This window comes from Eptesicus fuscus, chromosome 15 (genome assembly GCF_027574615.1).
Source record: "Eptesicus fuscus isolate TK198812 chromosome 15, DD_ASM_mEF_20220401, whole genome shotgun sequence".
NCBI lineage: Eukaryota > Metazoa > Chordata > Mammalia > Chiroptera > Vespertilionidae > Eptesicus > Eptesicus fuscus.
In genome coordinates, this window is record NC_072487.1 from 56,550,820 (window position 1) to 56,564,382 (window position 13,563).

At 36.2% G+C, this 13,563-nt stretch overlaps 1 protein-coding gene across 1 annotated transcript in view; it reads left to right on the forward strand.

Annotated features, from left to right (window-relative positions):
* The first annotated feature begins 1,326 nt into the window (after nt 1-1,326).
* Nucleotides 1,327-13,563, forward strand: part of SMC2 (structural maintenance of chromosomes 2) — a 46,617-nt gene continuing 34,380 nt past the window's right edge. The window contains 8 exon segments of the mRNA XM_008141840.3: nt 1,327-1,494; nt 2,109-2,258; nt 4,010-4,132; nt 5,554-5,592; nt 8,456-8,566; nt 8,746-8,790; nt 11,025-11,258; nt 11,450-11,599. Coding sequence (XP_008140062.2) covers nt 1,327-1,494; nt 2,109-2,258; nt 4,010-4,132; nt 5,554-5,592; nt 8,456-8,566; nt 8,746-8,790; nt 11,025-11,258; nt 11,450-11,599 — 1,020 coding nt within the window.

Sequence of the window (13,563 nt, forward strand, 5' to 3'; positions counted from 1 at the left end):
CCCGCAGGCCCGAGCCCTCGCATCCCCGGGGCTGACATTGTCGCCACCCTTTTTCCTATCTCCCTGTCACTTTGATGGTTCGGTGGGAGGGAAAAATGGAGCCCTCCAAGTCAGGCATCTCCTAGGCACCAGCCAATGAACTAAGCAGAGGAGGTGGGGGTCCTTTGCTCGCGCCGAAATTCAAAGGTATAAATATTTCCGGCAGGGACGCGGAACCCCGAGCGAGCGCTGCATCTGCCATGGTGGGAGCGGGTTTCTAGCGCCCGAAGTCGGGCCAGGTTGGCCCGCTCTCCGCCCTTGTGAGCAGGAAGAGCGTGTGGGGGCCTCGAGCGCGGGCGGCCGGACCAGCTGCGAGGCGGGCGGGCGGGCGCGCGGCCGGTGGGGCCTAGCCTGGCACTCCTGCAGCAGGTGGGGCCGCGGGGCCGGGAGCGGGGAGAGCAGCAAGAAGGGACCTCAGGCTAAGATTAGCCCGAAAGGGTTCCTGGCAGAATGGCCAGTTCCTGTCCAGCCTTGGAGTAGGGCGGGGGAGTGTTGACAGGCCTGGTGAGGCAAGGGAACAGCCTGAGTGGAAGCAGGAGGCTGGAGAATATGTGGGATTCGTGTGTTTAAGAAATATTTATTGATGCTCGCCCTGGATTCAGGCATATTGGAGCTCCCGGGGGGAGGGGGGAGGGATGGAGGCAAAGATCCGTGATGATAGGTTGGATAGACGAATAAATAAATACTGTTTAGTGCCGCCTTTAAGCTCAATGAAGGAAAAAGAAAGCAGAGTAGGGGCATGGACTTATACAGAGTGGATTTATCCAGAGAAGTCAGGGAGGACCTCCAGGAAGGTGACCTGTGGGCAGAGACGTGAGCGGTAAAGGAGAGAGCCACGCCGGTGTGGGCGAGGACAGTCTGGGCAAAGGGAATGAATGGCATGTGAAATAATCTGTAGTCTGTCAGCTGGATATTGTAACGGTGGAAGATATGCCTGGAAAAGTAGTTGACTTCCAGGTTGAATTAATGGTTTAATTAATCTCCAGGTGAGGACTTAACGCCTGTATGTTTTTAAGTTGGAGAAAGAGATCTTGACATCAGAGGAAGTAGCTTGGGTTGGCAAGTTGCTGTTTTATTTCTATTGAGCTGTCACTCTCTTTTAGCCTTGCATGTGCTACTTCTGTTTTATTTCTATTGAGCTGTCACTCTCTTTTAGCCTTGCATGTGCTACTTAATGGTTCCAGGTTTTCATCCCACGTATGTGTTGTTATTTCTGTTTGTACAGAACTTCCTTTGTGGCCCATTTGATTCCTAGCAAAGGTTTACCTGTTCAAGTCAATAGTGAAAATGCACATTAAGTCAATCATTCTCGAAGGATTCAAGTCCTATGCTCAGAGGACTGAAGTCAATGGTTTTGATCCCCTCTTCAATGCTATCACTGGTTTAAATGGCAGTGGGAAATCCAACATATTGGACTCCATTTGTTTTTTGCTGGGCATCTCCAATCTGTCTCAGGTAAAGTGTAAACTTTCAGATGTATGTGAACTTAAGTTTGGGGAATCCTCATTGAACTCGGAAACTATTGCCAATATTTGCATTTTTCACTTTATGTGAATTATATCTCACTGCAGCCCTTTAAAGGTAGGGATTATTATTCAGTTTTTAAGGTGAGAAAACAGAAACTGAGGTGGGTTGCATAAGGTTCATCTTCTTATGTTATTTGGAGCAACACTCAAACTCAGGTATTCTTACTTCAAGGCAGTCAGTCTCATTCCAGAGTCTGTATTCTGTGCCCCCTCCTCCAACCCCGCCCCCAAGGTTAAAATGCCTTTTCAGGATCTGCTAATGGGATTGATGAATACTGAAGTTCTTAGATCTATATACCCTTGAATCCCTTAAATGAACTTTTGTTAAGAAATGAGTAGAAAACAATTCAATTTAAGGTTGAAAAATTCTATGGAAAGATGCATTCATTCAGGTTGTTGCTATTTTCTTGGCCCCGTTGCCTGTCCTTGGTTACTTGATGGATATACTACATGGTGGTTTTCCAAATATCAAGAAACCCATTTTTAGTGCCATTTTGTGCAATATGGGGTTTTGTAATTGATAAACTTTTTTTTTTATTTTAGGTTCGGGCTTCTAATTTACAAGATTTAGTTTACAAAAATGGGCAGGCTGGTATTACTAAAGCCTCAGTCTCAATCACCTTTGACAATTCTGATAAAAAGCAAAGTCCTTTAGGATTTGAAGTTCATGATGAAATTACAGTAACAAGGCAGGTAAGTGGCTACTAAATATCTGGATACCTAAGAACTTGCATGTCTGTTCTGTTTTTTGGTGATATGACTGTTGGGGAGAGGAGTGTTTTATGTGAGAAATTTATGCATCAAATACTGACTAGATTCCTTAAAAATATCTTCCTTATGTTAATATTTGACCATGCAAATCTTACCTTTTACTATGAGGATTGAAAGGAATTTGAAGTCATCTATTATTATAAGCACTCAGCCATGCTTCAGTCTCGAACCATAGCTGAATCCTCTGTGCTGGAACTCATAACAGTACTTGAGAACTTACTGTCTTCTACGGTAACCCATTCTGGTTTTGGACAGGTCCACCTAGAAGCTTTCTTTCTATAATTTGAGCGTAAGTGCTGTCTTTAAATTTTATATATTAATCCTACTTCTATTGAGGGTACAAAGAGCAAATCTAATTTATTCCGTATTTCAATATTTAAGTGTTCTGTATGTCTAAATGTTATGACCCTGGAGAGTTAATAATACCTTATGAATTCATATCTGATTTACTTAAAATTGCACTAATTTTTTTCATGTGTGCTATGTTACTGCCATTTCTATATGCAAGCAGGTTTGTGAAACTGATGCAGGACCTTATATTTGCCCTTTAAAATCTTTTTTCTTATAGTCAATGTTTTTAGTTTGTCAAAGTTTTATTTTTAAAAGTCCTAATTCCCACTTATTCTCCACCTTAGTAAATGTCACTTATAGACATCCCTCTCTGTTTTAATGAAACCTCTGGTTTAAAAACAAATTAAAAAAGCATTGACTATGATGTGACAGAATCCTGTTCTATGTCATTAAGCATACATCAAATAATCACTCTTTAGGAATTTTCAGTAAGTCTACTAATCTATCTAAAATCCCTGTCTTCCTGTGGTCCATATGTCTGTATCTTAAAAATTTTTTTGCAAAGACTTTATTAAATTACTAATATGGATGTACTAGGTCTGTGATTCAAGTATATTAATATACTATCAGCCTAATAATCCTGTCAGGAAAAGAAAAATTAACTTTATTCAGTATTGATTAAGTGCTTGATGTATGCTGGGCATTCTTGAATGCACTGGAAAATAACGGAGAATTAAGAATGAGAAACAGATCTTGTCTTTGAGGACCTCAAAATATGAGTAAGACAATCATACCCAATAAATGACAATGTAAGTGCTATAGTAGAATATAAACAAACTGGTGTCTGTGATATAAGTTCTTAGTGAACCCATGCTGGAGCTCCATATTCCTCCTTTTCTTGCAAGTATTCACAAATCACGTCGTTATTAATCCCTTTTAGAATCTTTTAAGGATTGACATCAAGCTGCTTATCTTTAGTTTATTCATATCTGACTTCAGTTTCTTTGGGAACAAAAAGGTGGAGGAAGAGGGGTTAAACTCTGAGTGGAAAAATTGCAGGAAGATGATGATCAGGAATAAAAATATGTTGGAAACAAAACAAGAAGTGACCGTAGAGACCCAGTCCAGTGTAGGGACATTAGGAAGTTTGTGAGTGGTTACATAGCTTGTTAGTAAAAGTCTCTGGATTAGAAACCAATTGTCCTGACTCAACCTCATATTTTTCTCGACCATGTCACATTTCCTGCAGAGTGGTTTTGCTCAGGATTGGTTTTGTTTATCAATTGGACGAAACAAACAAATGCATGATAATGTATTTGGGAGTTGATTATCTTCGTTCAAGGTGTGTGTATTTATATCTTTAAAAATACTTTTTTTTTTAGGTGGTCATTGGTGGCAGAAATAAATATTTAATCAATGGAGTAAATGCAAACAATACCAGAGTACAGGATCTCTTTTGTTCTGTTGGCCTTAACGTTAACAACCCTCATTTTCTCATCATGCAGGTATTCTGTTTGTTATCCTTTTACCTCTTTCACAATGGTTTTGACTTTTTTTTTTTTATTGTTTTAAGTATTACAATAGGGAACGTGCTTCTTTTTGAACTTTTCCATTTTTTTATTTATTCTGTTGGTGTTTGGGCACTTGTTAAGAAATGGGGTTTTAAGTTATTTGTACTGATGTGTTCTAACGTGTTGTATACATTTGAATTTTGAACAACATCTAGAAGTAATTTTCCTTGATTTACTTTGTTACTTACTAGAAGAACAATACATGTTCACTCTAAAAATTTTTTAATGTTGCCTCAGTATATCCTTTTAAAATATTGGATTTAAGTATTTTATTTTAAATATATATTAAATTTTAAATAATTTTCTTCTTTAGAGACTTATCCAAATGAAAAATAAGAATTAATATTAATCTTGCCCTTATATTTCACTTTTGATTCATCCAGCTATCCTTTGAGAAAGTTAAGGCAAGATCAATGGCAGGATCCTGATGACACCAAAATAAAATTATTTTCAATATATCACAGCCTCAAAACTGGAAATTTACTTCAAATGAAACTAAATCTTAAGTAATATTCTCTTGAGAGTTGAATAGCAGGTTGGGAGGTGGGGAGTTATTTGTCTTTTTTTTCTTTTTTTCTCTGAATGATTTTGGTGATTTTAGCATTGAAAAAACATTTTACAGTTTACTATTCTATTTAAGGCCTAAAACAGCCATGGGGAACATCCAGCCTGCAGGCTATATAAGGCCCTGGAAATCATTTGGTCTGGCCCTGCCAAGGCATTAGTGATGAATTAATTAAATGTTTGACTAAATATAGCAGACTAAATATTAAGTTGATAATTTTGTATGGCCCGAAAATGATGTTATAAATATCCAAATGCCCTTGGTAGAAAAAATGTTTCCTACCCTTGGCCTAGAAGTATGCAGTCTATTTCTAGAAATTATTTTGCAGGGCTGTCTTTCAAAAATACCAGGAAATATTTAATAATTATGCTAAAAGTTTATTGATATGCCTGTTTTTGAATTGGCAAATTCTACATCAGTAGTATTAACTGTTGCAGAAATCTGGTCAGAGTTAACTTTGTATCTATCATTTATTAACTTCTGTAATTTGTATCACTCTAGAATTAAAAGATACCTTCAGTCTCAAATAAAAGAAACATCTTTTATTGTATGCAGAACGGGTGTGGGGAACCTTTTTTTCTGTCAAGGGCCATTTGGATATTTATAACATCATTCCCGGGCCATACAAAATTGTCAACTTAAAAAAATTAGCCTGCTATATTTGGTCAAACATTTAACTCACCCCTAATACCTTGGCATTGATGTATTAGGATACAGTAGCTTCAGTGCAGATAAACATGTATGCCTTTAATTTGTTATCATTATGGTAAGTTTACCATTTTATTTACAGGGCCGAATCACAAAAGTATTGAATATGAAACCTCCAGAGGTAAGAGAACTACTTAATGGACAGTAAAAATAGTAATATATATTGTTTTAATCTTCTAGATAATCAATTTTTAATATGCTTTCTTCCATTATTCTTGAAAACATTTATGTATGAATGATTAGTAAAGAAAGTAGTTTTTTTTCAACACTTGCCCAATATTTTATTTTAATTTTATAACATAACCATCTGAGCCTTAGTTTTTTAATCCATAAATTGGAGTCAATAATCCTAACCCCAGGATTAAATGAGAATGTATAACAAAAGGTGTGAGACAATGTTAAACAGACTTTTAAAAACTATTAATTGAAATATAATTGATATGTTAATTTCAGGTGTACAACATAATGATCCAATATATATGTATATATTGCAAAATGATCACTATAGTATATTTAGTATCACCACACAGTTACAATTTTTCCTTGTGTTGAGAACTTTTAAGATTTATTCTTTTAGCAACTTTCAAATACAGTATTAACTATAGTCACCATGCTATACAGTGTATCCTCATGATTTATAAATGTTATAACTGGAAGTTTATACCTTTTGACCAATTATTTCACCTACCTCCAGTCCCCTCCCTCTGGCAACCACCAATCTGTTCTCTTTATCTATTAGTTTGGTTTTTGTTTTCTTTTTTAGAAAGAATATATGTGAGATTATACAATATTTGTCTTTCTCTCTCTGACTTACTTTGTTTAATATAATGCCCTCAAGGTCCTTCCATGTTGTCACAAACAGCAAAATTTCCTTTTTTTTAATTGATAAATTACATTCTATCATATATACAGGCTTACCTCAGAGTTATTATGGGTTTAGTTCCAGACCACTGCAATAAAGCAAATCGTCTGGTGGAGGGTCTTGTCTTCAATTTGTAAGAAGTAGAACATCTATGAAGTGCAATACAGCGAGGTATGCCTGTATACCTCATTGTTTAATTTATCAGTGGACACTTAAGTGTTTCAATGTCTTGGCTATTGTAAATGCTTCATTGAACATGGGGGTGCAAATACCTTTTCAAGTTAATGTTTTTCCTTTGCATAAATACCCCAAAATGGAATTGCTGGATCATGTGGTAGTTCTATTTTTAATTTTTTGAGGAACTTCCAAACTGGGAAGTTTTTCCACAGTGACTATACCAATATACAATCCCACGAACAGTACACAAGATTTCCCCTTTCTCTGTGTACTTGCCAGTACTTTTTATTTCTTGTCTTTTTTATAATAGCCATCCTAAAAGGTATGAGATTACATATTATTGTGGTTATGATTTGCATTTTCCTTATGACTAGTAATGTTGAGCACCTTTTCATCTACCTATTGGCCATCTGTCTTCTGTGGGAAAATGTTGGAATATTTTCTGCCCATCTTTGAATTGGATTATTTGTGTGTTTTTCTATTGAGTTCTTGGTGTATTTGAATATTAACACCTTATCAGGTACATGATTAACAAGTATTTTCTCCCACAGGTTATCTTTTCATGTTGTTGATGTTGCCCTTTGCTATGCAGAAGTTTTTTTTTGTTTGTTTTGTTTTTAGTTTGATGTAGTCCCACTTGTTAATTTTTGCTTTTGTTGCATTGCTTTTGGTGTCAAATCCAAAAAGTCATTGCTAAGATACAGTACTCTTAGTAACTGTTGTTGGTAGAGTGAGTAACTTCTAGGATACCAGGGTCCATCACTACAATTATTAATTTCAAGGCATTTAGGGAAATTAAAGGTATTGAACCAAACAATTAAGTTTTCTCTGTAATATTTGCAGCTTCTGACATCATAATGATGGCAAGGATGTCAAGGAGCAAACCACCTATGCTTTCTTCTAGGAGTTTTGAGTGCCCAATATTAAAATAAATTTTGGTGTATAAAGCAACTTTTTCAACTGGTGTTTCATATCAGAGTTAAAGCATATAGAAAAATCCTACAGAAAAAGATTTGAGTGAAATTAATTCATTACATATAATGGATTACTTAGGGCATTGAGGCATGTTTTCTCTTGGCTCCCCCTTGAGAAGAATTGGTATGAAGGAATGAATTCTTTTTTAGAGAACACAGGCTCATTAGTTATTGAGAAGCGCTAATAAGAAGACTGATAATTGATAATACCTTTCTAGTTTGAATGTGGGGCATGTTTATTTCCTTTAGATAACATCTTAAGGAAAAACTTCTAATTTGAAAACTGCCAAATACATAGAAGTCAAAGTGAGTTCCAGAGGAACAATCCCCTTGAGATAGGGATTGGTCCTGATTAAAAGCTTCTGAAAATGGAGTACTGGAAAAATTGCACTTCTTATACTATTATAATTGATTAATATTTGCCTTTTTCAGAGTGCCTTTCACATGAATTATATTAGCAGTGCTCTGAGGTATTATCAGTACTCTGGATGAAGAAACTGAGGCATAGAGAAAATTATTTGCCCAAGTTCTTGAAGCATGTGCCATGGTTGGGATGCAGATGTTATGCCATGCTTCATCCTTCTAGGCACAAAATAGCTAAAGTCTTACTTGGGACAATTTTAAGTAGAAACTTCTAAAATGAAAGCTGAATGGTGTTAGCCTTTACTTTTTTTAGACTTCTATTTGAAGGAAAAGAGGAGTGAGGAATTACTGGCTTCAATTTTAAAAGAAATGTACTCTGGTATAGCATAAGGTTTGATGTTAGAATTGGAGTGACAGCCAGAAATGTTTCTGGAATGTGAGGATTATGGCTAACATTTACATTTTTATGCACTTATCTTCTGTGCTCCATTTGATCCATTATTTTGATAAGCTCTTAGTGTGGTCAAGGCTTTAAATGACATAATTAATGTAAATTTCAATGAGATTTATTGTCTTAGATTCTTAAAACAATACAATTGTCTTTCTAGATTTTGTCCATGATAGAAGAAGCAGCTGGAACCAGGATGTATGAATACAAAAAAATAGCTGCCCAAAAAACTATAGAAAAAAAGGAGGCTAAGCTGAAAGAAATTAAAACGGTAATTAAATTTATATAAAAGTTTTAGAGAAGAGAGTCATTTTGCATTTAAAGTTTCTCTGCTCTAAAGAGGAAACCCCCCACTTGTTTCAGTTTTCTAGTCTTCTGTATTACTCCTTTTTAAAACATTTTAAATGATAGTTTACATACTGAACATTTTTATTTTCCTTTATTTTTCAGATACTTGAAGAAGAAATTACTCCAACCATTCAGAAATTAAAAGAGGTATATATATATTTGTGAGGACAGCAAGCTAGAATCTCTCACAGTTGGTGATGTATCCAAGATCATATACAGAGGGATGAAATATGTATATGACCTTAGGGATTACATCTTAGGGATTATTTTCTGGAATGAGTTAAAGAATTAGAGTTGGTACCCCATACTCAGCCTTCCACTCTAGAGAACATGCACTTTATATCTATTAAGTCATAATGATTTTGGGTAATCTTAGATAATGAAATGCCAAAATTTAAGACTTTGTTAAAGACAAATCTAGATTTTTTTTTTGAATAATTAGAATTGCACATTTCTTAAAGATACAGAACTCTTAGTAACTTCTAGGATATAGGGGCCATCAATACAATTACTACTTTGAAGACATTTGGAGAAATGAAAGGTATTGAACCATTAATTAAGTTTTCTCTATCTTTGCAATTTATGATGCCATAATCAGTGTTTCAGGGAAGGTACATATACAGCACGTTTTGAAAGTTAGGCATTTAGAAATTTATTAAATTCTTATTAAAATTTGAAATTTCTCAAAGCTCTTCTGAATCCATATAGTAGAATAAGTGTCACTGGAAAAACTGAAACATCGTGATCTTGAAGGTATCCCCTGTGTGCATGACTTAGTGGAAAACACTAGATTACAGTTTAAACCTAGGTTTCACACCTGATTTTGCCAAATTCTTTCTAAATCTGACAACATGAAAAGGTCATTTAACTATGAATTTGTTTCTTTGTCTGCATATTAGAAAATTTAATTGTTACTTTGTGTGCCCCAGATGATCCTTATGGTAATCAGGCTTAGTATTGTGTAAGTGCTTGGAATAGTTACATGAATGAATGTTGGGTAGGCATTTTGGTAATAGGAGTACTTTATATTATGCCATCCAAATAATAAAACCCAAATATACAAGTCAACCAAATGTCAGAACGACCAGTTGCTATGACGTGCACTAACCACCAGGGGGCAGACAATGCAGGAGCTGCCCCCCAATTGCCCGGCCGGTTGTCCCACAGATAGGCCCTGATCACTGGCCAGGCCTAGGGACCCTACCCTATATATTGGGAACAGTCTCTTAGATTTAAAAATTAAAACCTGGCAATGCTACTCTAATACTGAAAAAAACAGGATGATGCATCTATGACATGCATGGACTCTGGCTTTCACATTTTGTGGTCAGCCTGATTCTGACACTTATAACTGTGTGACAAAGCCAATTACTTCTCTCTGCTTCAGTTTTTCCACTCATCAGATGGGAAAAATGGTACTACTGCCTCAGAAGGATCATGTTATGTACTACTTTAAATAATCAGGGCAAAAAAAATGTAACTGCCCATACAACAGCAAGATGCCTTTCATCTGTATGAAAAGTATGGTCACTGGTGCATGCAGCATCCCAGATTGCGAGAGGGATGTCCAACCTCCAGTCAGACACCGCCTGAGGGGTCCCAAATTGCAAGAGGGTGCAGGCTGGGCTGAGGGACCCCCCCGCCTCTCCCTCCGCCACCCTGTGCATGAATTTCGTGTACCGGGACTCTAGTTTTATATAAGGTACTTGAGTATCTGCAGATTTTGGTATCCACAGGGGGTCCTGGAATCAATTCCTTGTGAATAAAGAGGGATAACTAGACTATTGAAAAATATATTAATGCTGTATCATTGATAGTTGTATATGTTGTTTTTATAGACTTATGAACCCCAGTCTATGAATCTATATTCACATTTCTGTGTTAATCCCAACTGCCTGATTATGAATTAAAAGAAATAGCCACATAGGATTCACTAGACTTGTAATGTTATCTAAAAAGGCATAGTTCTGCTGAAACCGGTTTGGCTCAGTGGATAGAGCGTCGGCCTGCGGACTGAAAGGTCCCAGGTTCGATTACGGTCAAGGGCATGTACCTTGGTTGCGGGCACATCCCCTGTAGGGGGTGTGCAAGAGGCAGCTGATTGATGTTTCTCTCTCATCGATGTTTCTAGCTCTCTATCCCTCTCTCTTCCTCTCTGTAAAAAAGTCAATAAAATATATTTAAAAAAATAAATAAATAAATAAATAATAAAAAGGCATAGTTCTGATGTTATTACAATTTTCCTAAAATTTATAATCCATCCTCACTTAGTCTATTATGTCATGGGAAATTTTATACATGTTGCTGTAGTTTGATTCTTTCCAAGTTTGTTTAAAAAATACGAATTCTGAATTATGCTTTATTGCTGATTTCTCTTTCAGGAAAGATCTTCCTACTTGGAGTATCAAAAAGTAATGAGGGAAATAGAACATTTGAGTCGTTTATATATTGCTTATCAGTTTTTGCTTGCTGAAGATACCAAAGAACGTTCAGCTGAGGACTTAAAAGAAATGCAGGATAAAGTTCTAAAGCTTCAAGAGGAATTGTCTGAGAATGATAAAAAAATAAAAGCACTTAATCATGAAATAGAGGAGCTGGAAAAAAGAAAAGATAAGGTTAGACATACATGTACGAATACATAATGTAGTCTGAACAAATACTAAATTATATACAGTGGTTATTTAGGATTCACTGGGCATTGTCAGTCTAATCTTTTAGAAAGTAATTTATGTACAAATCATATAAGAAAATGATGACATGAACAAATTTTAAGTATTTTGATTTAATTGGATACATTTGATTACAGGAAATTGGAGGTGTACTCCGATCTTTAGAAGATGCTCTTGCAGAAGCTCAGCGAGTTAATACTAAATCTCAAAGTGCCTTTGATCTCAAGAAGAAAAATCTGACAGGCGAAGAGAACAAACGCAAAGAGCTGGAAAAAAATATGATTGAGGTAAGCAAATAAGCTTAATTTTATGTCACTAGTATTATACATTCTGTTTATATTTACTGAGTGTCTGCTATGGATCAAGTGTACTTGTTTGGGTTGGGTATGTAGCAAAGGACAAAGTGACAAAAATGGACAATACCTTCTGGGTCTTCATTCTAGTGAGGAAAATGATAAAGAAAATAATGAAATGTATAGCATGTTATATAGTGATAACTGATGTGGATAGAAAACAAAGCAGGAGAGAGGATTGGGAGTATATGAGAGAGGGGTGCAATTTGGGCTTTTAAGTTGGGTAGCGATTGAAGATCTCATAGGGTGATAGTTCATTAAAGACCCAACGGATGTCCAAGAACCTTGTAGATAAATTTGGAGGCTGTGGGGAAACATGGTCCAGGCAGAACAGGAATTTCCCCAGGGCCTAAGGTATTGGGAAAGCAAGGACATCAGTGTTGTTGGTTAGCACGAAGTAGCAGGAATGTGGAAAGGTAATGGCATGTAGGCTCACATGCAGTTTAAAAGGCAGTGTGAAGGACTTTGACCTCTATTTCCAATGACATGGGAAGCCACTGGAGTTGGTTGAGCAGAAACGTGACATTCCTTGTTTTAGTTGGACTATTTGTATTGTGTTTTTAAATTATATTTGTTTCAGGTGTACAGCATAGATATTAGACATTTATATAACTCATGAAGTATTCAGCTCAATAAGTCTTGCTCCCATCTGACAATATATACTTATTACAGTATTATTGATTATATTCTCTATGCTCTACAACCCTGTGACTATTTTTATAACTGCCAATTTGTGCTTCTTAATCCCTTCATCTTTTTCCCCCATCCTTCAAACACCCTCCCATCTGGCAACTATGAGTTTGTTTCTGTTTTGTTTATATTTTTAGATTCCAAATACAGGTGAAATCATATGGTATTTGTTTTTATTTGACTTAGCATAATACCCTTTATGTCAGGCGTCCTCAAACTACGGCCCGCGGGCCATATGTGGGTGTTTTTGCAATTTTGTTTTTTTACTTAAAAATAAGATATGTGCAGTGTGCATAGGAATTTGTTCATAGTTTTTTTTAAAACTATAGTCCGGCCCTCCAATGGTCTGAGGGACAGTGAACTGGCCCCCTGTTTAAAAAGTTTGAGGACCCCTGCTCTAGGTCTATCTATGTTGTAGCAAATGGCAAGATCTCATTCTTTTTATGGTTGAATAATACTCCATTAATATATATGTACCACATCTTGAGCCATTCATCTGTCAAGGGAAACTTGAGTTGCTTTCATATCTTGGCTATTGTTAATAATGCTGCAGTGAATGTAGGGGTGTATGTCTTTTCAAATAGGTGTTTTGGGTTTCTTTGGATAAATACTCAGCAATGGTATTGCTGTGTCATATGTTAGTTATCTTTTTAATTTTTTGAGGACCCTTTATACTGTTTTTCATAGTAGCTGCACCAATTTACAATGCTGCTAACAGTGCACAAGGGTTCCCTTTTCTCCACTCATGCACGAATTCATGTACCTGATTCAGAGATCACAATAATCTGGCCACTCAGTGTATATTGCATTTATCTGTCCACTTTTCCCAACACCGTTTATTGAAGACTGTCTTTATCCCATTGTATATTCTTGCCTCCTTGGTCATAGATTAATTGACCATATATGCCTGAGTTTATTCCTGGTGTCCCTATTCTGTCCTATTTATGTGTGTCTCAGCATTGTACTAGTACCATGCTGTTTTGACTAATATACCCTTGTAATATACTAGGTGTATCAGTTAATAATGTGGATTTTGTAGTCAAAGAAAACCCAATAATTTCAATAGAAACATCAAAAGTGCTTTATTCAAAGTAATGTCCATCGCTAGCTACACATTTCCCCCATCTTTTAGGTAATTTTGGATACTGTCCCAATAGAACTTTTCTTGTTTTGAGGCAATCCATTCAGAGACCCAGTTTTCCACTTCG